Here is a 24103-nt window from a genome sequence, read left to right on the forward strand (position 1 = left end):
ATTACTTCCTCCTCTAAAGCAGTCATTGCGATTTTCTTCCTCTCTCATATAAAGACAGCCTCTTAGATGGTTTCGCCTCCCCCCCGTGACTCGCTGGTATGTCCCTCTGTCCTAGGCAATAAACACGTGGTTCCCGGGTGAGGGCAGGTGGTTGTCATAGGGACGGTAGCCCCGCCCCCACGCACTATTGGCCAAGGTCCGTGGGCTGGGGCTTTCACACATCCATGACGTCACCTAATGTCCTGCAGCTGCTGCAGGAGCCGGCTGGAGGGGTAAGGACCGGGTACGGACTGGGGGTGGCTGGTAGAAAGCTAGAGATGGGCAGCAGATGGTGCAGTGTCTCGGTGTCTGACGTACGGCTGACAGGGCCCCGGCAGTTATTCGGTTAATCGCTATTGAGTATTGATGAGGCGCCATCGTATTCCGCAGTACAGTACTCGGTATAAGTTACCATCTTATGGTCGTTGGTGGCTGCTGGGGTGAGAGATAAGTGCAGAATCTCATAGATCCAGCCATTGGCTTTATATGTCCAGTGTAGAGAGACAGGGACCAAAGACACATCCTAGAAAGAGTAGGTCTCAGTGACAGATCCCTGTATAGGATAGATCTCAGTGACAGATCCCTGTATAGTATAGATCTCAGTGACAGATCCCTGTATAGGATAGGTCTCAGTGACAGATCCCTGTATAGGATAGATCTCAGTGACAGATCCCTGGCTGTATAGGATAGATCTCAGTGACAGATCCCTGTATAGGATAGATCTCAGTGACAGATCTCAGTGATAGATCTCCTTATGGAGGATATAGGTCTAAGTAACCTTTGCGTAAAGGGCAGTGTTAATGTCAGGTTCCAATAAAAGGACAGGATTCAGTGACAGATCACAGAGAATAGAGATCTCGGTGACAGCTCCTAGTATAAAGAGTTTATTCTCAGTGATCGGTGTCAGGTGGAATGGTAGATCCAAGTATAGAGAGAAGGGAGCAGTGTATAAAGGCATGTCTCAGTGAGAGATTCCCTTGTAGAAGGCATTTCTGTGTGAGATCCCAGTATGAAGAACTGGTTTTAGTGATCTGTCCTATGGAAAAGGACACGTTTTAGTGACAGATCCCACTGACAGGACAGGTTTCAGTGACCAGTATAACTTTCGTCTTTCGGTTGTAGACTCGCCTGAGCTCAGGTTTTTAGCTGATTTTGAGCGATTCTCTCTTTATCAGTGGTTGGCAGGGAAGAGAAGTGATGCCAGGAGCTGGGCTGCCAGGACTGTACTAAGGGTGGCATTTCCGAGCGGAGCCGAGTAAGGATGGGGGCGCTTACAAGCCGCCAGCATGCGGGTGTCGAAGAAGTAGACATGCCACCTAGTTCTATCTACAGATACCCACCGAAGTCTGGTAAGTGCTGGGGATGCCGGATCATGAAGCTGGGATTAGGAGTACATGGGGTTATATTTATTGTATTTATCTGTATTTAGTACATATATATTATGTAGAGGAATAAAAGTGATCTCATATAAACACTAACATATATGTCAAATCTATATTATCTTCGATGTATATTATTTATATTTCGTATGATAAAGTTTGCTTCTGCTAATATGTACATGCATGTGGAACCGCTGTGTACCAGTAACACACCGTGTGCGTTAACGTCAGATTTAAGATGCTCTTCTGAGATGCAGGACAGGTGCGTGTTAAGCTACAATTGTTAATTGATTTATATAGTGCTATCATACTCCGCGGTGCCGTACAATGGCATTTAAAAATGAGTGTAATGCGGTACAATCTGTGCACACGGTATTCGTCATCCCTGCGTGCTCCTTAAATGTGCTGCATTTCTGCGCCTTGGCAAGCGGAGCCCATCACTTAAGAGTTCTCCCCAGTAGTGAACCAGTTACAAATGACCTTATGAATAATACATCCCGCAGGGCCTCTTTGGGAAAGCACATGCACATAGCTTTGAACCATTTTCTTGGACAGGTAAGTGGGTATATACAGCACACTGTTCTGCCATGCGCATGTGATGTTGCTACATGGCATTATATGGGTTAAATGCCTACATGCAGTGTGCATGGCGCTTCTGCCAAAAGTGTGCAGAAATACTGGGGTTCTTACCCAGAAGTACTCTGGCTGCTGTGGACTACAATTCCCATGATGCTTGACTCAGAGATTTGGAGTGTTAGTGATGGGTTCTTACCTCTAGTATTCATCCACTGCATGCGTAGGGCCTAATCTGCTTTCTGCAGAGCGCTCTGCACACCCGTTTAACGCGCCAAGACATATTGTTATGGCTCCTGTCTATACCCCGGGCACAACTCAAAACTAAACTAGTCCTGTCCGATTCCATATTTAGCTGTTAAATGATGAGGGAATGGAGGCACGTAGGAATAATTACACTATATATATAGTACAGTATGTGGTATAATTACACTATATATATATAGTACAGTATGTTGTATAAATACACTATATATATATATATTTAGTACTGTATGTTGTATAATTACACTATATATATATATATATATATATATATATATATATATTTAGCCTCTGTTCTTAGATTGTTACATCTGGCTCTAAACCCTTTGTCCATTTTTTTTGTACATATTAGTGTAATGTATTAAGTAACTTTTTTTTGTAAACCATTAAGTAACTGATTGAAAATGTATAATATATCATGTTACAATCTCAGGGGGTTAAATCATTTTCCACATTTAAATAGATGTAATTGTATGAATTTTGGGGTCGTTTTGAAATATCTGTGTTATCCTGTATTGTGAGATAGCGGGGTGCGTGTTGTGATTGTGAGGTTACAGACGGGGAGAGTCGGGCCGGAGGCGTCCGGTCGCAGTAGCCGGCACCTTGTGTCTGCACGCTGCGTCACTGCATGGAGTCGCTGCATCAGCGCTGCGGAGCCTTGCATAGGGGCAGAGAGCGCTGCAGCACCGCTGTCACTTCATCAGCGTGCACTGCAAGCAATCAGATCGCATGGCGGAGCCAAACGACTAAGGATTATTATCATTCTTGGACCATTAGCCCTCCTTAATATAGATATAGAAGACCGGTGACGTAACGCGCTGTACGATAACCTTGGACTCTGTCATAAGGATTGGCACCGGCAGAAATACGCTATGTGTGCGGTTTATACAGAGTGCAGATTATCAGGACAGGCGCGGACAGGGCTGGGATTGTTTAACGTACAGTGAGCCCCCAGACTGCAGATTATGGAGACAGACGGACGGACGGACAGTATTGAGTTTGTTTCTAACGTACAGTGAGCCCCCTGACTGCAGATTATGGAGACAGACGGACGGATGGACAGTATTGGGTTTATATTTAATGTACAGTGAGCCCCCTGACTGCAGATTATGGAGACAGACAGACGGATGGATGGACAGTATTGGGTTTGTATATAATTTACGGTGAGCCCCCTGACTGCAGATAATCGGGGCCGGCTGAGACAGTCTTAGTTTCTGTTTAATATTATAACCTCTGGGATGCAGATGAAGGTCGGGCTCAGACCTTGTACTTCTTTACCTGTCATTTTTTCATTCTCAGGGTAGCGCCCCCCCCCCACGCACCTGTTCTCCCCCATTACTGCCCAGACTACCTACCTCTTCTATTTAATAATGCAGTGTTTCCAGAAAGCAGCCAGCATGAATAATGCATGCGCTGCACGGCGGAAGTCCTTGTGTTAAGAGCGTTAGTGGCGTGCGCTGAGCATTAACCCTTCCCAGATCTAAGACTGACTCTGCAAGTAATAGCACTTGTCTGGCTGGGGCCGCATTGCATCATAATGTACAGCGGCAGCTCAGCAGAGTCATCTTCCACCTAGAAGGTCACGCATCGTTCTGCCGGGGTGTGTTACTAAGGCACGTATTACATATTGCTACATATTACATGTGACATATGTGCAATAAGGCAATGCTTGTCAGATAGAACTATTTGCTCAGCCAACCCCGCAGTAATGCAGAGTCTCTAAGCCACGGGCACTCTATTTGTATCTATTTTTATTCCTCCTCACGTGTCAATGCATCTGGTCTCAGCCTATAACTCGTAGTCAGTGTTTATTTCAGTCAGAAAAGCTATTCATTGTTATATTATCATTTTTTAATTTATATTATTATTTCTTCTGGCAGATGAAGCCGGTCATGATCTGATTCGTCGTCCCCTACTTTTAGTTTCTGTGCTGAGCGTCTCCCCCCCCCCGATGTCACGTGTTTTCAGGGAGTGTTATTTTAATTACGTTTACCAAGCTTTCTGTGGGCTGTTTTTTTTTGCACAATTTCTTTCAGCACAGAGAAACTAAGAGTTTCTGTGGGGATTTTTTCCCATTCCTACAGTAGAGTATTTGTGAGGTCAGGCGCTGATGTTGGATGAGAAGGCCCAGATCACAATCTCCGTTCCAGTTCATCCCAAAGGTGTTCAATGGGGTCGAGTTCAGGGCTCTGTGCGGCCGCTCAAGTTCTTCCACCTCAAACTCATCCAACCCAAACTCATCCGACCATGTCTTTATGGTCCATATGGTGCCCCGGGGCGCAGTCACGCTGGAATAGAAAAAGGCCTTCTTCAAACTGGTTCCACGAAGTCGGAAGCATACAATCTGAAACGTCTTCTTATGCTGTAATATTACCCGTCGCTGGAACTAACAGGCCTAGCTGGGATATGATGTCATATTGCACGACTATTCAGTGACGCACAGACCACAAGTTGAGGGAGAGATGGAGAAAGCAGCAGCAGGGGGCTAAATGCACGGCCCAGGACATGAGCCACCTGAAGGGTGGACCTAGAATTTTGACCACTATTTTAAAATGTAGGATACATGATTTTTGACAGGTACGAGGTGGTAAAATGTGTTAGAGGCTGATGTGTTATAGAGAATCGTTCTGTGATTAGCCCGCTATGTTTGCATCAGCCTGTTTTCTTCCCACCGCTTACATTGTGTTTCTTTGCCGCCGTAGGCAGTTACTTCGCCAGCCATTTCATCATGGGTGGGGAGAAGTTTGAATCCAGTCACCCTGAAGGGTACCTGTTTGGAGAGAACAGCGACCTGAACTTCCTGGGGAGCCGTCCCGTCACGGTGCGTCTCACGGCGCGACTCGAATGCTGCGAAGCTTGATCTTTATCGTATCAGTAGGGGGGAAGCGTATCGGCGTCGCGGTGCGATCCAGTTAATCCCTGTGTTCAGATATGTGTGAATAATCAGATACATTTATACAGAGCCTTTCATCGTTCTGTCTGCATTACATTCATTGTCTATTTACTTCTGAACCTGCTGTGCTGCTCATCCCAAGGATATCCCCCTCCTGTGTCAGTCTGCATGGCCGGGGCACACCGGGATAACACCCCCTCCTCTCCTGTACCAGCCTCGCTCACACGTGCATGGCTAATCCGGCATGCGCGCCGTTAACCCTCGCCGCCATGCCTCCTCAGACACAGATGCCCAGCATCTAAGCACCGGACACCATCTGCACACAGATTAGCGCTCTAACCCCACGCAGAGCCGCGCCGTGGCCACACGACCTCTCGCTCATCGGTTTCTTTAAACAGACGTGTCTTAATAAATAACAGGAAAATACAGATGCAGACAAGAAAAAGAGACGGGATACTGTGAGCTAGTATCTCTGAAGTGTTTCTAAATACTATTTATTGTTAAATCTGTATAGAAAGTGGCCTTGGCAGGGTGTTATCACCATGGCAACCAATAGAATGTGCCTGTTAATTGGACAGAGAGGTGGTTCTACTATATAAGCATATTAGGCAGCTGCTTAGGGCCCTTGTTGGTCCAAGGTTAAGGTGGCCTTAAATGATAAAGGGCAGAGAGCAGTAGAAGCGTGACACGTTTCCGATAGTTATATCACTTTATGGTATATATTGTTTTTTATTAAACTTCACATTGATCAATTTATCATTGGCCGTTGTCCAAACATTGCACCAGAATCAATTGTTAGCTTAGCCTTGAGTGTCCGTACCAGGCTGTGATCCATGAGTTCAGAGAGCGCATGCTATTGGGTAGCAGCTTCAAGGCCTCATAAAATAATACTAATAAGCTCTTTTCCAGAAGCAAAATATTTTAGATATCAGGCGTTCAATATTTAAAAATCCTTAATGTTGAAGGAATCCCTAAAGTTTGAATTTTGGAGTAAATCTTGTCCTCCGTGTTCTAGGTTCCAGCTCCCCCCCGCGCAAGTTTGGAGAGTAGGGACGGTCATCTGTCTAAGTTAGGGGTCCGCAGGTCTTGTGTGCGTAGCTTTTTTGCTAAACTGACGCTAAAAAAGAAATACAGTTTTTAAAAAAATATACACATACAATAGCAAATAAAATGTTTAAATGATTGTTTACGGCACGGCTAATGAAGTCCAGCATGTATCTAACGTACAGCGTGTCCCCAGACTGCAATAAAAACCCTTTAAAGACTTTCATTGGTCAGTGTAAGGGTGATTAAGACTGTGTCATTCTATTTTATACCTCAAGGCAGTATGATAAGGACTCGGGGTGTTTCTCTAGTAGATTGAGATAATATCTAGAACACATAATCGTATTATGCAAGAACTATAACTCCATGTCTAATGTGATGTTGGGGATAGTAATGATGATGAGGGTCAGAGACCTCGGTTCTAGCTGAGCTTTCCAAAAGCTATTTAGAGCAAATAGTTCCCCCTACAAGTCTATTGCGACGGTGGATGTCGGCTAAAGCTCTTCTCTACGGTGTGGCATCCTCCTCGCGCATCTACCTGACCCTTAGATCCTTTGCATGCACTTCTTGGTTCCTCACAACTCATTTATTTCTTTTACAGGTTCAACATTTACAGGGTTTTTTTTTTCTTATTTTTTCACCTTTTATTTCCATGTCTCTCTTGATTTTCTTGTGATTTCTGGTGCTTGTTTAGGGTTGCTGGGCTTCCGTGAGATATCCCTGTATACCGTATCACTCAGCTTCTGGTGGGTCTCACCTTGGCGGCTCCAGTTTCACTTCTATACGTTATCGTGTATACTGTGACTCGGTCCCCGTGTTACATGTCACTGTTATCGTTACCGTGCTTTACGGACCTTTGTGTACATTAATGGTTTATTGACATGCGTTGTAATGTTTAACAGCGTGTGATATGACTGGAAGAAGATGATGACATAAGAGAGCTATTTAGGTCATATAAGTGTTTGGTACACACTGGAGGAAGATGACATACACTTTGCACCTGAATAAACCTTTTAGTACACGGTTTGCAGATATACTAGATATTAACTGCCTTTCAGAGTTATAAATACCCCAGGTCTGTTAGCGTAGGGGTAACGTCCCTTCAACCCGTGGAGAAATAGAAGAGATGGGGTATAAGTGATAGCTGGCGGGGTAGCGGGCGCCTTCATGACAGACGGATGATATTTATAGCTTTAGCCAGACATCAGGGGTACGAACCTCCATGATTATCTGCGGATATCACATATTATGCAGCCGTTCGGAAACTGCTATTTTTTTGAAAATATTTATTTTGCCGTTTTTTGTGAATTGCACAAACATATTACTGATTTTTTTAGCATGCAACAAGCATCACATTAACACACAAGAAAATGTGGACTGTATAGAAAAGTGAGCTCTATGCGCGCTTACAGAAAGATTGCAGATTACATCGTAATCATGTTTTAAGCTTTCATTCCGTTATAGGGAGTTATAGCGCACCAGCCACTGACTTATAAATGTTTAGTCTGAAGAACTGACACACCATTTTTATAAGAAATATGTAATCCTTACCGTTCTTCACTAAACTTTGGGTTGGTTTGGGGTTTGAAGAAACGTCTGTAAACGTGGGGGGGGGGGTTGGTGTGAGAGTGAAGTCCATCAGTTGAGTTCATTGCTTATTGTTAATAGCACTCCCTATATATTTGACAATGTCCGTTCTATATATTAAGTCTGCTTGTAAGTTTGGTGGTGGGTTTTGTCACATGTCCTGCTTTCTGCTGTCACAGTTCCCGTATGCGGCCCCCTCCCCTCAGGAGCCAGTGAAGACCCTGCGCAGTCTGATTAACATCCGCAAAGACACCCTGCGCCTGGTCAGGTGAGCTGCCACATTACCTTCTGCATACAGCGCTGAGGAAAAGTGTCCAGATTTCCTTTATTTATTAAATGTTTCAGATCATCAAAATAATTTTATTATAAGGCAAAAACAATGTGAGTAAAGACAATGTGCAGCTCTTGTTTAGTGAAGGCGAAGGGTTAATTAAAACCTATATCACCCATGTGAAAAAACGAATTGCCCTCCTAAACCTAACAACAGCAACAACTGCAATGAGATGTCTGTGATTGCCACCAATTCATCTTTTACATCATTGTGGAGGAATTCTGGCCACTCTTCTTGGCAGAATGGTTTTAATTCATCCACAGTAGAGGGTTTTTTAGCTGTTTTTTTAACGTCATGCCCCAGCATCTCAATCAAATTCAAGTCAGAACTTTGACTCGGACACTCCAAAACCTTTATTTTGTTTCTTTGGAGCCATTCAGAGGTGGATTTTCTTGTGTGCTTCGGATCAATGTCCTGCTGCATAACCCAACTGTGCTGGAGCTTTAGGTAATAAACTGATGGCCGGACGTTCTCCTTCAGGATTTTCTGGTAGAGAGCAGAATTCAGGGTTCCATTAATTATGGCAAGCTGCCCAGGGCCTAAAGAAACAAAGCAGCCCCACCATGACGCTCCCACCAATGCATTTGACTGTTGGTATGGCGATCTTATTCTGTTAGCTTTACACCAGATGTAACAGGACCGATGTCTTCCAAAAAGTTCCACTTTTGTTTCATCAAAGTCTTGGGGGCACCAAGATTGTTTTGGCAAACGTGAGAGGAGCCTTTTGGTTCTTTTTGGTCAGCAGTGGTTTTCGCCTCTCCTATGGATGCCATTTTTGCTCAATCTCTTTCTTATTGTGGAATCTCGAACACTGAACTTACCTGAGGCAAGTGAGGCCTGCAGCTCTTCACATGCAAGTCTGGGTTATTTTGTGACCTGGATGAGTGCACTCTTGGAGTAATTTTGGTAGACCAGTAACTCCTGGGAAGGTTCACCGCTGTTCCAAGTTGTCTCCTTTTGTAGATATTAGCTCTCACCCTGGTTCGTTGGAGTCCCAGAGCCTGAGAAATGACTTTGTGACCCTTTCCAGACTGATAGATGTCAATGACTTTGTTTCTCATCTGTTCTTGAATTTCTGTACATCATGTGCTGCTCTTTGAGACGTTTTATCCTACTTCATTTTGCAAGACCGGTTCTATTTCATTGATGTTTAAATTCATCAGGGCTGCCAGTAATCATGGCTGGGTGTGTCTAGTGAAATTGCTAATTATCAATTACATTTGGTTAAATGGTTGATTTAGTAACTAAGTGGGCAATTATTTACTGTTTACTTGAAGAAGAAATCGGGAAGCTGTAAATACTTTTACACAGCACTGTACATCGAGATGGGGCACGGCTTGATCCTTTCCCTTCCTAAGAGGCCAATACATTGTTTTCGGCTGGAGGAAGAGCCCAGTCTGCTTCTAGGAGAGAGACCTACAATCGATTGCGCTTCATACTTTATCCCACGATGCCGTGTGGTCAATTATTTTGTTTCTGCTGGAGTAGGATAGTCTAAAAATACCTACCTGATGTAACCATTCAAGGTATAGCAACTTTATATTGAGTACAGCCTGTGTAGTATCCTCCACTTTACTTACTTTCTGTATACATTGTTCTATAATGCCTGCCATTGATATAGGTGAAGGCAGAGTCACCATATGGTTCTACCTGTTTGTGGTTGGGTTACCCAGAAGATGGCAGGTACTGTCAAACAAAGAGCCATTGTGAATGGCTGGGATCCATGGGTGCTTAAGTTACAATCATGGACCTAAGCCTTGCCTACTCCTACTGCTATCATATCACATTGGGTTATAGATGTTTAAATGGATAGTAACATCATTTTATTTCAAGGATCAGTAAAACAAGCTATGCTCTATTTTTCAATGAACGGGCTGTGACTGCTTCATTATCATTAGAAGTCATTATCCCAATAATATGATAAATGTGGTTTCTAGATCACTAAGTTTATGATACTATCACTACTACTTGGTTGCAGCCCTGCAGATCTCGGATACTGATCCTCTTTCTCGGCAGGTTCACTGAAGAGGTTAAGACCGGCGGGGCAGAGGGGACCCGGCCCAAGGTGCGTTACAATGTGGAGTTCACCTTTGATACAGATGCACGGGTTGCAATCACCATTTATTACCAGGCGTCTGAGGAGTTCCAGGGAGGCATTGCCAGGTGAATGGGCATAATTAAAGGCAGGGTGTTTTTGATGATGGCTGCTACTGTCTGCTGTAGCCCCAGGGAAGGGTGTCTTGAAATGGTAGCCCAGGCTGTGGCTGGTTCGGGCTGATTCTGTGATGAGTAGATGGGTCTGTTGCTGTAATGGGTATGAGGTTCTTTGCAGTGCTTGGTAACTCCTTGTAGTTGTATAACGTGTCCTTATTAATTGGCAGGCGGCTGGATCTCTCCAGCGGGGAGCTGGCCTCTGTCATGTAATATCTCATTAATGGCCGGGCAATGTTTTGAAGGACCTGTAACAGTTTTGCATGTCAAGTCTTGCGTTGGGAAGTAGGTCAGGCCCAGTGTGTTGGTGAATCGTCAAGCTGTTAGGTGTGTTAGCCCTTGCACAGGTACAGAGAATGGATTGTATGCTCATGTGCCCCGCAGTTACGTCCCCAAGTCCAGCAACCTGCGGTCAGACACCGTGCATTATAAGAGAGGGGCCGGCCAGCAGTTCTGTCTCCCTTCACACACCGTGGACCCCTCCGAGTGGAGGGAAGAGGAGGTACGTCTGCTCTCTGTTTTCCAGCGCTCCACCGGGTGATCTGAAACCCAGCTATTTAACCTCACATGCAACTCATATCACACAGCCATGTTACATAAATATGGGGGTTAATCCAAATTTACCCATGTGAATCCTCTAAAGGCCAACACCCCATAAAATTCTTCATCAGTCATTCCAAAAGTACTACATACTACTTAGGTAATTAGGTAAATAAGTACCCCTCCTCCTTGGTTAAGGTGGGCTATATCTAGTCTGAGATATTCTAGTCTAGGTTGAACATTATTTTTTCTTTGTATAAAATATGCCATTGATTGAGTCTCCTTGGTGTCATGGAGCCCCTGACATGTAAGGTATGTGATCATGCGATCACTTTAGGAAACTCTTTCAATATTATTTAGAACTCACAGCTGGTGCTGAATCTGCTACTACCCGCCCCCAGACCCCCCCAGACGAGAAAGATCAGCAATGGTACCATGCAAACCGTAGTATATTAGTCAATAACTTCTCAGTGAGGAGAAACGTCAGAACAAGAGATCCTAATCTAAAACTAGAGGGTCCGAGGATTAGATGTGACGTAAGGAGTTTTTACTTTACAGAGCAGTTGGTAGATAAGTGGACCAATCTCACAGCGGAAGTGGTAGAGGCTAAAACAGTACGGTAATTGAAACATGTGTGGGATAGACATAAAACTATCCTGAATATAAGACAAGACCAAGGACTGTCTAAGGTTTGAGTCTCTACTTTAGGAACAATATGTAGACTAGATGGGCCAAGAGATTCTTATCTGCCATCAAATTCCATGTTTCTTCTAAAAACATAACATCTGATAAAAAAAACACGGTGTTTCAGATTGTCTATATAAAGTCACATTTCTGGTATGTATGTCAATTACCATTCCTTGTGGTTTCCAGCTTCCTTTTGACCTGGATAGAGAGGTTTATCCTATGGTGATTCACGCTGTGGTGGAGGAAGGAGAAGGTGAGATGTTCACCTGTCTTTCAATGTTTCTTCATATCTACTCATTGTTTTTCCACCCCAGCTCATATTTTTATTCTGGTGTCTGTCTTTCAGACTGACACCTGACAATGCATTGTGTTCTAATAATACTTTACACAAAAGCCCCGCAGACAGCCCTTTTCTTTGCATGCGACATGTTGGCCTACACCTATTGAGGTTTTATGAATGAAGAGGGAATTTAGTATAAGGTTTTAAGTTATAAGTGGTGTTATCACCATGGCAACCAGTGAACCTGTCCAGTCAGTTATGAATAACCATTTATAGCCATCATCCTCAAAAAAAACTGTCCCTACGCAGCAAATGACCTGCAGTAATGACAAACTATTTTCAGAAATAGTGTTTGTTTGAAGCTGGTCTCTTGAGGTCCCAGCAGGATGGAGGAGGCCACGTCTGACCAAAAATGAGAAACCAGGTTGGGTAAAAGGTCTCCTCCTTGGTCAGCGTGTTTGGTACCTGTTTGAAGAAGGACATGCTCTTGATTGTGTAGGCTGTATGTGAATACTTTCTCTGATGATACTTTGCTGGTGACACGAAGAAATACAGTTATATTTACTGCTCATATTTTAATTATACACTTTTTCCCCAGAGCATCTAGGGCACTCCCATGTTCTTATGGCAACATTTGAAAAGGTGAGTAACCAGAAAACACTGGATTTTGGTTAATCACTAAATTGCGTTATCCTGTAAAGGGTTACCGGGACTGTCCGCTGTGATTGGAGCCTCCTTATGCTTTTTGTCTTTGAGTGGGGGGTTCAGCAGTGATTATAGCCCTGAAGTTCTGTCTCTTTCTTAAATGGAGGCTGGAGCATTTATGGAGTACAGCTTGGTTGAGCTCCTGGTGTCGAGATAGAAACCGGGTTGTTCTTGCTGTACCAAGAGCTGGGAACTTTGTTATGGCTAACGTGCCTGTAGTGCAGCCGGTTCGGCTCTCTGTGAAGTGATTGACTTCCTCGTATGAATGAATGGAGGCTCGTTCAGTTCCCTGTTTATTAAATGAGGGCTGGTTTATTGAATGGAGGCTGGTTTATCTCCCTGTTTATTGAATGGAAGCTGGTTTATCTCCCTGTTTATTGAATGGAAGCTGGTTTATCTCCCTGTTTATTGAATGGAGGCTGGGTTATCTCCCTGTTTATTGAATGGAGACTGGTTCAGTTCCCTGTTTATTGAATGGAGGCTGGGTTATCTCCCTGTTTATTGAATGGAGGCTGGGTTATCTCCCTGTTTATTGAATGGAGGCTGGGTTATCTCCCTGTTTATTGAATGGAGGCTGGGTTATCTCCCTGTTTATTGAATGGAAGCTGGTTTATCTCCCTGTTTATTGAATGAAGGCTGGTTCGGTTCCCTGTTCTTTGAATGAGGGCTGGTTTATCTCCCTGTTTATTGAATGGAGGCTGGTTCAGTTCCCTGTTTATTGAATGGAGGCTGGTTCAGTTCCCTGTTTATTGAATGGAGGCTGGTTCAGTTCCCTGTTTATTGAATGGAGGCTGGTTTATCTCCCTGTTTATTGAATGGAGGCTGGTTCAGTTCCCTGTTTATTGAATGAGGGCTGGTTTATCTCCCTGTTTATTGAATGGAGGCTGGTTCAGTTCCCTGTTTATTGAATGAGGGCTGGTTTATCTCCCTGTTTATTGAATGGAGGCTGGTTCAGTTCCCTGTTTATTTATTGAGGCTGGTTCAGTTCCCTGTTTATTGAATGGAGGCTGGTTCGGTTCCCTGTTCACCGAATGGAGGCTGGTTCAGTTCCCTGTTTATTGAATGGAAGCTGGTTTATCTCCCTGTTTATTGAATGGAGGCTGGGTTATCTCCCTGTTTATTGAATGGAGGCTGGGTTATCTCCCTGTTTATTGAATGGAGGCTGGTTCAGTTCCCTGTTTATTGAATGAGGGCTGGTTTATCTCCCTGTTTATTGAATGGAGGCTGGTTCAGTTCCCTGTTTATTGAATGAGGGCTGGTTTATCTCCCTGTTTATTGAATGGAGGCTGGTTCAGTTCCCTGTTTATTTATTGAGGCTGGTTCGGTTCCCTGTTCACCGAATGGAGGCTGGTTCAGTTCCCTGTTTATTGAATGGAAGCTGGTTTATCTCCCTGTTTATTGAATGGAGGCTGGGTTATCTCCCTGTTTATTGAATGGAGGCTGGGTTATCTCCCTGTTTATTGAATGGAGGCTGGTTCAGTTCCCTGTAAAATGAGCGTGACCCAGCTGAGCTCCCAATGGTGTGAGTGCACCGTGGCTGTAGAGCGGATGCACGTCCCTTTCCCGTAGTTTATCTCGCTACCTTCTCTATTTGCAGCATGCGGATGGAAGTTTTTGTGTGAAGCCCTTGAAGCAGAAGCAAGTGGTGAGAAGGGGAGAACTGAAGGGGGTCTAATTATCTAAGTGGGGCTGCTCTTGAGTTATGTTATCTTTCACCTTCTACAGGTGGATGGAGTCAGTTACCTTCTGCAGGAGATCTATGGGATTGAAAATAAGTACAATTCATGTGACCCCAAGGTAAAAATATATTCATTTATTTGTGGATTCACAAACAGGTTTTTCCGTGCTTATGCACAATAGTGTCACCAGTGGTGACAATGTTATAAAATTTGCCCTTTGCTCCTCAATGGTGATCCAGCAGCTGAGATGATGCCTGCAGCATGCTGTCTGCCTTAGACAAAATACATGCCTTATATATGTATATATGCCTTATATATGTATATCTATATATATGCCCATAATAAGTAGCTGGGCTCAAGAACACCCATTAACGTGCATATTCACACCCGCTAACGTGCATATTCACACCTGCTGTAGAAGTAGTTTGTTGTTTTCTCTGGATTTTTCATATGCCTCTTTTTAACATTACATTCGGTAATCTGTGGGGGATACTGCTCTATGTTCTTATCGTAGTATTTGTGTGCCGGTGTTCATACGTGTATACGTTTTGTGCCGTGGAATGAGGACAATGTTTTGACATCATTTCCTTTCCCAGGTGATGGAAGACGAAGTTAGTGATAACAGCGCAGAGTGTGTGGTGTGTCTGTCCGATGTCCGGGACACGCTCATTCTGCCGTGCAGACACCTCTGTCTGTGTAACACGTGCGCGGACACCTTGCGTTACCAGGCCAGTAACTGCCCCATCTGCCGGCTCCGTGAGTACTGCGGGCACTCAGACTCTCAGTCAGTGTTTGTCATTCACTCTCCTACTTCCCCGTCTAATTCAAACATCCATTTATCCCTTGTTGGTTTTTACACGTTGTAGTTTCTCTTCTTCTTTCACAGATACAGAAATGCTTTCGTCTTACTCTGTATTTTGTGTTGTGATTCTCATCTTCTACACTCAGATCCCAAACTCACAATTAGTGGCCAACCCAAACGGACTCTGATAACACTTGTTTTTTCATTCCTATCACTCGCCAGCATTTCGAGCTCTCCTTCAAATCCGAGCTATGAGGAAGGTCCCTGGTCCTCACTCCCCAGCTGGATTCAGCCCGATCCTCGCTGCTCCGACCTCTGACTCAGAGGAGCACACGGTGAGTGGCAGTCTTCTCTCACTCACTTTAAACATGAAGCCCAGCTCTCCCACTGAGATACATATTACCACACTACCCTGCTAACCCAGCCAATGAATATCTGTACGAGACACTAATATATGTGTATATGTACGCCATTTGTGTGAATGTATATATTGCTAGTCAAGGGTAAAATTAAATACTCATCCAATGTTATGTATTTATATATTATTATTATTATCTTTTATTTATATAGCGCCATTATATAGCAGCATTTAGTACAATACATATAATCAAGAGAACTGACCCTACGCGTTCTTATCCTACTTCTTAATATATACATAGCCCTCTTTTTCATAAAAAAATACATAATAAAGTATAAATTTTTTTTAATCTTCACTTTTCCCAATATACCATGTAAAAATATATTATTTGTACTTCTCGCATATATTTGCTCAACTGGTTTCCTTTCGTATTCTTTTTGTTTGGTTAGATATTTGTATGGTTAAGGAAGTAAGTTGCTAAATTGTTGCATTCTTCTTTTTCCTTTCTCTTAAGCATTATTACGCAAAAGTAACTTTGTTTTCTTCATTTTCTCCAATTGTTCCTACTGTCTCACCGCGGGTGTCTACCCTATTTGTCCTTCTCAGTCATCTGAACATGTGCCTCCTGGCTACGAGGTGGTCTCGCTCCTAGAGGCCCTGAACGGACCCCTCACGCCATCCCCATCTGCTCCACCATTACGGGCTCTTGGGGAAAACCGGCGTCCTGGTGGTCTTCCAACTTATGGCAGTGACATCCAGTTACCCCATCTTCGAATGCACTCGCCCTTGCAACATCTGTGTGGGAGCCAGGCATTAAAACTGAAGAAGAGCATCTCCAGGTGAGCGAGGTTTTTTGGTGTGTAATGTATCTGTATTTGTTCCCACATCATCACAACTACTCTTTAACCCTGTATCTGACTAGATGACCATGTGAAAGGTGCCACTGCCTGCGAAGCCATTCCGAGAGTTACTTTGTAATTAGGTATTCATTACTTGAGTGGTGTGGTTTTTCAGGTCAATTTCCCAGAATTCCTCAGTGCTGCAGGAGGATGAGATGGAGAAATCATTTAGTGAAGCAGAGATCCTGACTTCTAGGAAAAAAACACCCCAGCTGGCAGAGGTGAGAAAGCAAGCAGGCAAGCAAATGATAAAATACAAGATAAGAGTGGCAGGGAGGGATGGATGAAAGGCGGTCGCTCTGTGGGCTGGAAACAACAGCCCGCATAATCTATAGGTAACCATTGCCATTCTTGCAAAAAATGCCAGAGTTGGGCCGTTAAGATAACGCAATGAAGCTAATTAGAATGCAGAATCCCGCAGATGGAAGACAGATTGGGGCGGATTAGTGTGTATGTTAGTGGGATGGGTAATTAAGTGATATGATTGAGAGGACGAATGGGCAAATGCACAACCCGTGGGGGGTATAAGGGAGGGGTGGAGGGGAGAAATTTGCCAAGCATGGAGACACCAAGGTATAATGTGAGCATGGGTTTAGTTGGCTATTTGTAATTAATATGCCTTCCTTCAGGAGTGTGGAGCAACCCCAGAGAGCGAGAATCTGACCCTGTCTTCCTCTGGAGCCATCGACCAGTCTTCCTGTACCGGGACCCCCTTATCTTCCACGATCACTTCCCCCGAAGGTCAGTTACTTTAACCACTTCTTTACACCAAATACAGATGTGACACCAAACGCCATGTGTGACATAATCACAAAAAACTGCCCTGTGTTAGTATTACCATAATAGGTAACAGAATCCCGCACAGAATCATGCGCCGCGGGTTCTTGGTACACACGTGTCTGAGCCAGGGAGGCTTCCAGGTGTCTTTCTGTGATATTTTGATGTTGGTTTGTGGTTAGATGTATTCTAGTCATATGTCACAAAGAGTATTCTCTCATCGCAAACCCACAATACAGGACATGAGGCACACTCCGCGAGCCAATCATAGAGGAAAAACCACTCGTGTGTAGAGAATGAGGAGTGAGGTAATAAACCTTCCATTCAGAAGTTCACACAATGACACCACACTGCAGCCAACCGTGAGGGACAAATTTCACATAAAAAACCCCATAGTGACATTAAAGGGACTTTCCGTAACAAAAAAAGCAGAGTCTTATAGTAAGATGAACTGTGACTTAGTTTCCAGCTAAGTGGAGAGGGAGCTCGGCTACCGGCATTTCAGGGACTTCCCTTGAAGGCTACGCCGCCCCATCTGAAAGTCACACATTAAGGGTACCTTTACAGTATAAATATAATAGATCATATTGATCAGGGCTCACAATGGATTGATTTGGAGGCAGAGTTCTCATTATCTCCATAGAACCAACATATATTTCCTCATTGTTCTAGTTTTAGAAGTTTGCACTTGGTTTACTTGTATATGCAGTATGTGGAGCCTTTTGTCTCTCATGAAAAGTCTCATGAACTGTTAGAGAAACGTCCAGTTGGAGAAAACCTTTTTGCATGTTTGCTGCTAATCTGATATCAAAATTCCTGCTCAGAATCACAGGATTTGCTCTGTTTGTTCTTCCACGACCATTTAATGATTCTTCTCCCACAATCGTGTCCCATTCTTATGCCATTTTTTATTTCTGTTTCCATCTTCTAGCTCTCTGCTGCCGTCATGTTTATTTATGTTTACATCTACATTTTTATCTTACCCTCTAGATGACCAATATTTGTACCCATTGTCTAGCTTTGTTTCATTCCTATCTACTTTGTTCTCCTAATGCAGACCCCCTGAGCAGTAGCCTGGCGCAGTCAGTAATGTCCATGGCCTCTTCCCAAAGCCATCAGTCCCAGCTCAGCACGGACACAGTGTCCTCCATGTCTGGCTCCTACACAGCAGGTGGAATGGACGAAGAGGAAGGGGGCATCACACCTTCGCCTCCAGCCGCCCCCAGTGGATCCCCCTCAGAGGAGGGTGAGGTGAGCTTCTCTCCAACATTGCCACCAAGTCCTGAAACGGAGTCAGACTCTCTAACATAGTCTTTCTTACTATTCACAGCTTTCACTGGTCGAGACGCCAGAGGGACACTTTGTAACCATGTCTGGAGAAGAGATTGATGTTGAGGTACTTTTGCCAGCAATGTTTCAGGGAAACACAGATTGATGGGATTGATGGTCTGTGAGACGGAATAGAGAATAAGAAGAGGATACAGAATGAAGAGGCAGGCGTATGAGATGTGGTTAAGATAGAGAACACCAGAAGGGTGGAGCAGAATCAGAAATGAAACTCAATTAGTTTCACATATTTAATTAAGCTAAAGTTCAGACCACATCTTGTATTTTATATTTACGTATATATATATAGATAGATAGATAGATAGATAGATAGATAGATATATATATGAAATAGCTCTTTGTAAGTAAAACACAGGAGAGCCTTGCTGCCTTGTAACGCTGGTTTGTATTCTAGGGGAACGTCACAGAGGAGGAGTTTGCATCCCCAGAGGAGGACGATGGTAACATGCTTATTATTTCACCTTTTAGATACTAATTAGGGCTTATGCACCCTACATGCAGGGCTCTCCAGGGGTCTTTCATAATGCTTGGCAGGTTCTTCCAGCAGCAGAGGGGTTATATCCCTGCAGCTAAAGAAGCCTCCATTAAAATATTTTCCCCTTCATGCCACTCCACGGTGTATACACCCGAGTGAGTGCCTGCATGCAGCCACCCATGTGCCCAGCATGGCAGTGGCATTGAGTCGGCTGTGAGCTTTGCACTAACGATAACCTTCTTATTGTGCACACTAAGTACTTCCTTTTCGGGGCAGTATGTTGGGTGCCTCCTCTGCCCACCCTTAACCTCCTTAACTCCGTTGCAGGGCAGAGAACTGGCAGAGAGTGTGACAATAACAATGCCGCTCAGGTCACGCTGAGGGACGCTCTGGACAATGTGAGGGGCTCTGAGGGCTGCCTGGCCGGTGAGTGGCTGCCTCCTGAACATGAAATCCCTGCTTCCCTTAAATACCCCTAACTTCATATGGGATCCAGACACTGAGCATGTCACCCTGTGCCCCGGGCGGGCAGAATCAAACCTAGTCATTCACTCTTTCACTCAATTCATGGCTGCCATGCTCTGTCTCTTTCATTCTTACGTTTTCCACTTCTAGACTCATTATTTCCTCTTGTCCAGTCTGTTCCCTTTTTCCGTACCATGCATGTTTTGATTTCATTGAACGGTACTACAGAATAAAGCACTACTTTATAAATGAGTTCATTTTGTTCCTCACTTCCTTGATTTACCCGATTCATCTGCCCACTCTCTTCTCTGTCTGTGGTTTTATTTTATTACGTTTTCTTTTATGCTATCGAGGGCTGTAGCCGTTTCTTCCTTTCTGCTGTAAAAGTTCGTGTTCGCTATGTGTCAGTTCTGCTCGCTGCTTCATGCTCTGCCTGACCCTGCTAACCTACCTGCTGCAGCCCCATAGGAACAGCATGTTCCCCAGCAACCCGGGGAGGAATACTCTTGGCCCCGTTAGGCTTCTGCTGCATGAGAATACATGCGCCATGTTGATATTTTTGTTTCAGAGAAGCCTGAGGTACCAGGGCCTTGGCTTCTGGGGCTATGCAGCCCATTTCTTCCCTCACTTGCCAAAGCCTAGGGCAGGATCTTTTAGGTCCTACTCTGAAGAGGGAAACCACTGAAGTCTTCAAGGGCAAGGGGTCCCACCACCATCACAAACAATAAGTGCCAGGGATCATGTGACAAACATTAGGTGGCATTTCTGGGAAGTGGGGGAAGAAATAAAAAAGGTGCATGGAAGTTTTGCCCAATGCGTTACCAACTCAAGACAAACTGCCTGTAAATGATGTACATGCCAAGTGCACCTGTGAACCTAACGGGGGCCCTGAGTTTACTGCGGGCTTCATAGCTTCTCTAGCCTTAAGAGTTCCACATTTGGAATACTGGACCAGACAAGGTTAACTCTATCATTAGGACTTCTCGTGATTGTTCCTCCCTGTTATTCCATTTCATGGCACCGTACGTGGCACTAATTGTTCAGCTTCCTTTACTCTTAAATATGGACTATATGAGAAAGACAATATAACAGCATCAAAGACGGTTTGATAGGATTGAGAGGAATGGTGAATTACAGGCAGAACGTATACAGGTCACACAATAAATCCTTCCCAGTAGGTATAGGAAATCTAATAACAAGATTATTGTTATTAGATTTCAAGATTTTGCTGCATTTGCGGTCACCGCAAATTCCAGCCACATATTCATCTGAAGTGCCTTTTGGTGCAACTGCGATTTGGAGGAAAAAGAGGTTGTCGGTGCCTGCATCGAATTACAGTACTCTGCTGCCCCTTGTGTGTAAAAAGTAACAAGCACCTTGTTACCCCCTGTATTCCGTCTCAGACTGTCCATCAGGCAAACCGTGCAAATGCTCAGTGGGCTGATGCCAATAGTGCTGCCCTCATAACTGTATTGACGCTTACGTGGCTGATCGTGTGTCCGCCAGCTAATGCACATGACCGTATGCTCCAAAAGTATAAGACCATCACTTTATCTGTCCCTCACATTAAACTGCCTTCCACCCTCCATCTATCATTTATTCACTTGCACCTTTTCTTTCTCTTCCGCCCCTCCGCAGTGGTTCTGGATCCACGTCCTCTACCATCTGGAGATTAGGTACGCACACCCTGACCTTACCCATCATCAGTCTATTGTTCCAAAAGGTGTCATTTCACCTGCTCTGTCGGCTTTAAGCTTTTGTAACAAACTGAAGCATTAGAAAGGTCATTCCCAGTGCTGTTAAATGCGCAAAAATAACCCAGAATGTTGCCTCGCTCTGAAAAAGGATATATGTTATTAACATAGAAACAGAAAAAGTGTATTTACCGCGTTTACGTGATTAAACTTTCTGATAAGAAAAATCTTGCATAACCTAAGTGGAACAGCAAGTTTTATGTCCCAAGGTTTTGAATATAGTCTGCGCCGGTATGTTAGAGACATCTGTCCAGGGTGTCCCTGCTGCGCTCTCACCAAGGTCCTTACAGATAAACATGATGTATATCTGAGTATCTAGTAACAACCTATATAATATTTATTTCGTGTCCATATCCTTCTTTCCCATTTCACTTACCTTGTCATCCATTGTAATTTTTTGTGTCTTACCTAATCAGTTGCTCCTCGTCGTTATAAAGGTTACTCATCTATTCTGTAGTGTTAATGCTCATGTATTCAGCCTGCCTTCTCACTCTTCACTCTTTGGTGATCTCTTTTTCCTTATTCTCCTTATCCAACTCTGTCAATTACTTTCAGATGTAAATTTACCTGATGCCCCTGGACACACAGAGAGGCCCCCATACCATGCCCTGGACACCCGTGTTTCCCTGCAGGAGGTGGGTGACAAGCAGAGCCGGCCGGGCACTCAGGATGTGTGATTGCCTCTCTCACCGCCACAGACGTACTGCTTACTTTATGGACACCTTCCCCCGCAGGCCACCGAGAGAGGCTCCCACCACAGTCACTCAGGACACCCCACTAATCCCTCCTGGTGCCAGTTGCCCCAGCTCATTGCCACGCTCTCACACTCCCGGCACTAGGAAGGGTTATGGTGAACCCATCTCACAACATCCACAGGAAGGAAGGAAGGGGTGGCTGGTACCACTGCTGTATATTTTGTTTGTATTTGGTCCATGGTGTACATATTCTGTGTATAAAACTCCCAACAAGGCTTTGGTGGCACTGCCTGGATCCAGTCTTATACTGTTTAAAATACAGAGATGTTGGTAATTTCCCTACTGTATCTGTTAAGCAATAGAGAAATGGCTGGGACTGTTGAAATCCGTGTGGTTTTTGTACCCTGGGCTGTTCATTGAACCTATGAGTTGGAACCTGTCTTGTAAGTATTTTGCCGAAATTATAAGTTTGGCATGGGGGGAGGGGAAGTAACTCTGAACCATTGCATTTATATTATATATATATAATATCCTGTGCATTATGTACGGAAGGAGTGAGTGTTGCCAGGGCTAGACCCTGTAGACCACTGGTCCGGTGGGAAACGTCCTCTGTGGTAATAGTGAAAGGGTGGTGACACTCCATAGTGAAATATAGCTGGTGTTTTTCCAGCATTGGGGCAGAAAAATGTGCTGCGCTGATGCAGAAGAAGCAGTGATTGATATTTTCTGTGCTCCGGAGGGGTGGGGGAGCCCAGCACTGCCTGGGCTTTTGTTTATTTTCTATAAATGGTTTCTTTTGTTTCACTGCCTGCCTTCCGAGAAGCTTCCGAGCAATATAGTATAAGGTACTGTGTGTTTGTGATTGGAAGGATTAAGAGTCATAGTCGTTCCGGAACCACCCATCCTACTCCAGTCTCGGTAAAGTGTCCGGGATAAGGCTTATGGAAGCCATTCCTGCTCATGGGGCATTTAGTCTAATGTCCTTCACAAAGACTGTTGCTGCCTACCCCTGCTCCGGGGGTCTCGATAGTTGCCCCAGATCTGAACGTGGCTCACTATCAGTGTAGATACTGTTGACTTGTAATATGGAGTAACAGTTTAGTTTTAATGTATATTTTATGCTAACCTGATGTCTGGCAGGAAAGGCCGTGACTTGGTGTCATTTAGACCGCCTGCACTTTAATGCAGAAGAAATTGAGAACCGGATCTGACAATTAGAAGTCTCTTGATTCTGTGTAGGTACCGTTATGATGTGATGTGGTTACACCAAGCAGAGACATGTTAATAACACGATACACTTTGATTCCACGTCTGCCTTTTTTAGTACACTGGTGCATAATTTAACTATACATGGTACGGGAATCAGAAGGTAACAATGAATATATTTCAGATTTGATTTTTAAATCGCTAATTTATTTTAATATCTTTTAAATACATGTTAAAAATACTAAAAAAATATCCTGCCAGAGTGTATACCCTAAATAGGATTTAATGAAACAAGAAAATAGGCAACTTCTAGGGCATTTTTTTTCCTTTTTTGTTTTTTTTTCTTGCACTTTCCTTACAGCCTGTGCTGTTACAGCAGGGTCATATCAGGTTGGACAGCCAAGCATTGGAGGCAGATGGAGGAGATCACCTTGCAAACCAGCTACAGATTAACATGTGTGCCCTTAGCATGTATGAGACCTTAGTGTGCTCAGAACATCAATGAGCAAGCAGGGAACCTAAAACTATGCCGTGCCGAGGGACCGCCCTGGGTGACCCGCTAGCGCTTGCTTTACAATGCAGCCATCGATTCAATGACTTGAATGGCGTAAGCCTACTTCCACAAAAACGTTTAAAAAACAAACAAACAATAGTGTCATGTATGAAAATCACTACCCGCCGTGAATATTCCTTAAAAATGCAATAATACATTTTGGGCATTTGATAATAAAGTCAAGTTAAATCTTCACATCTACTTTCTGTATCATACCAATCAATGCATATTATAAGAAATATTAAGAGCCTGAGGTCTGAGGATCTTCATTATGCCAGCTACAGGGTTACCACCTTTCAGTTCAATTAAAACCAAGGAATATATTTATGCGTTCAGCTCTGTATGGACCCAGAACACATCCTACAGAAGTACTCCTGCTACTGATCCCGGTATTTGTCAAGTGTGATGGCATCTCTGATGAGCTCCTGCCGTGGCAACATCTACTAACATGAGTTTCTTTTGACCTTATTAGATGGGCAGTGGTTTAGACTGGGGAATGGTAGATGCTGACTGTAATTATAAGGTATGTTTGCTTAAAATGTATGTGTTTTAGAGCAGTT

General features: G+C 44.0%; 1 protein-coding gene and 1 long non-coding RNA gene across 6 annotated transcripts; one reads left to right on the forward strand and one right to left on the reverse strand.

Annotated features, from left to right (window-relative positions):
- Window positions 1–231: 231 nt before the first annotated feature.
- RNF157 (ring finger protein 157) lies at window positions 232–22231 on the forward strand. Of its 5 annotated transcripts, XM_053452965.1 has the most exons (21): window positions 299–433; window positions 1215–1388; window positions 4958–5076; window positions 7959–8047; window positions 10127–10273; window positions 10706–10823; window positions 11735–11801; window positions 12427–12470; window positions 14131–14178; window positions 14259–14330; window positions 14809–14968; window positions 15237–15349; window positions 15979–16211; window positions 16387–16492; window positions 16901–17012; window positions 18106–18299; window positions 18379–18444; window positions 18790–18835; window positions 19198–19296; window positions 20974–21011; window positions 21645–21780. In XM_053452965.1, the coding sequence occupies exons 2-20, from the start codon at window positions 1301–1303 to the stop codon at window positions 21009–21011; spliced, it is 1959 nt and encodes a 652-aa protein (XP_053308940.1). In that variant the 5' UTR covers window positions 299–433; window positions 1215–1300; the 3' UTR covers window positions 21645–21780. The 5 variants fall into 5 exon arrangements, with proteins under 5 accessions (XP_053308939.1, XP_053308940.1, XP_053308942.1 ...); XM_053452964.1 differs by lacking the exons at window positions 299–433; window positions 20974–21011 and adding an exon at window positions 232–272 and having other exon boundaries at window positions 21645–22231; XM_053452967.1 differs by lacking the exon at window positions 19198–19296.
- On the reverse strand, window positions 19669–19925 carry LOC128471107 (uncharacterized). The gene is made up of 2 exons (XR_008346091.1): window positions 19840–19925; window positions 19669–19782 (listed from the first exon to the last, which is right to left on the reverse strand). It is a non-coding gene; the product is annotated as an uncharacterized LOC128471107 (long non-coding RNA).
- Window positions 22232–24103: the final 1872 nt, after the last annotated feature.

This window comes from Spea bombifrons, chromosome 13, assembly GCF_027358695.1.
Source record: "Spea bombifrons isolate aSpeBom1 chromosome 13, aSpeBom1.2.pri, whole genome shotgun sequence".
Taxonomy (NCBI): Eukaryota; Metazoa; Chordata; class Amphibia; order Anura; family Pelobatidae; genus Spea; species Spea bombifrons.

Bases quoted from the DNA above. Each gene is read 5' to 3' on its own strand.
- RNF157 (XM_053452964.1), top strand. From the start codon at position 1,301: ATGGGGGCGCTTACAAGCCGCCAGCATGCGGGTGTCGAAGAAGTAGAC. The intron at 1,389-4,957 runs GTAAGTGCTGGG...TTGCCGCCGTAG, and splicing joins CAGATACCCACCGAAGTCTG to GCAGTTACTTCGCCAGCCAT. The intron at 14,179-14,258 runs GTGAGAAGGGGA...CACCTTCTACAG, and splicing joins CCTTGAAGCAGAAGCAAGTG to GTGGATGGAGTCAGTTACCT.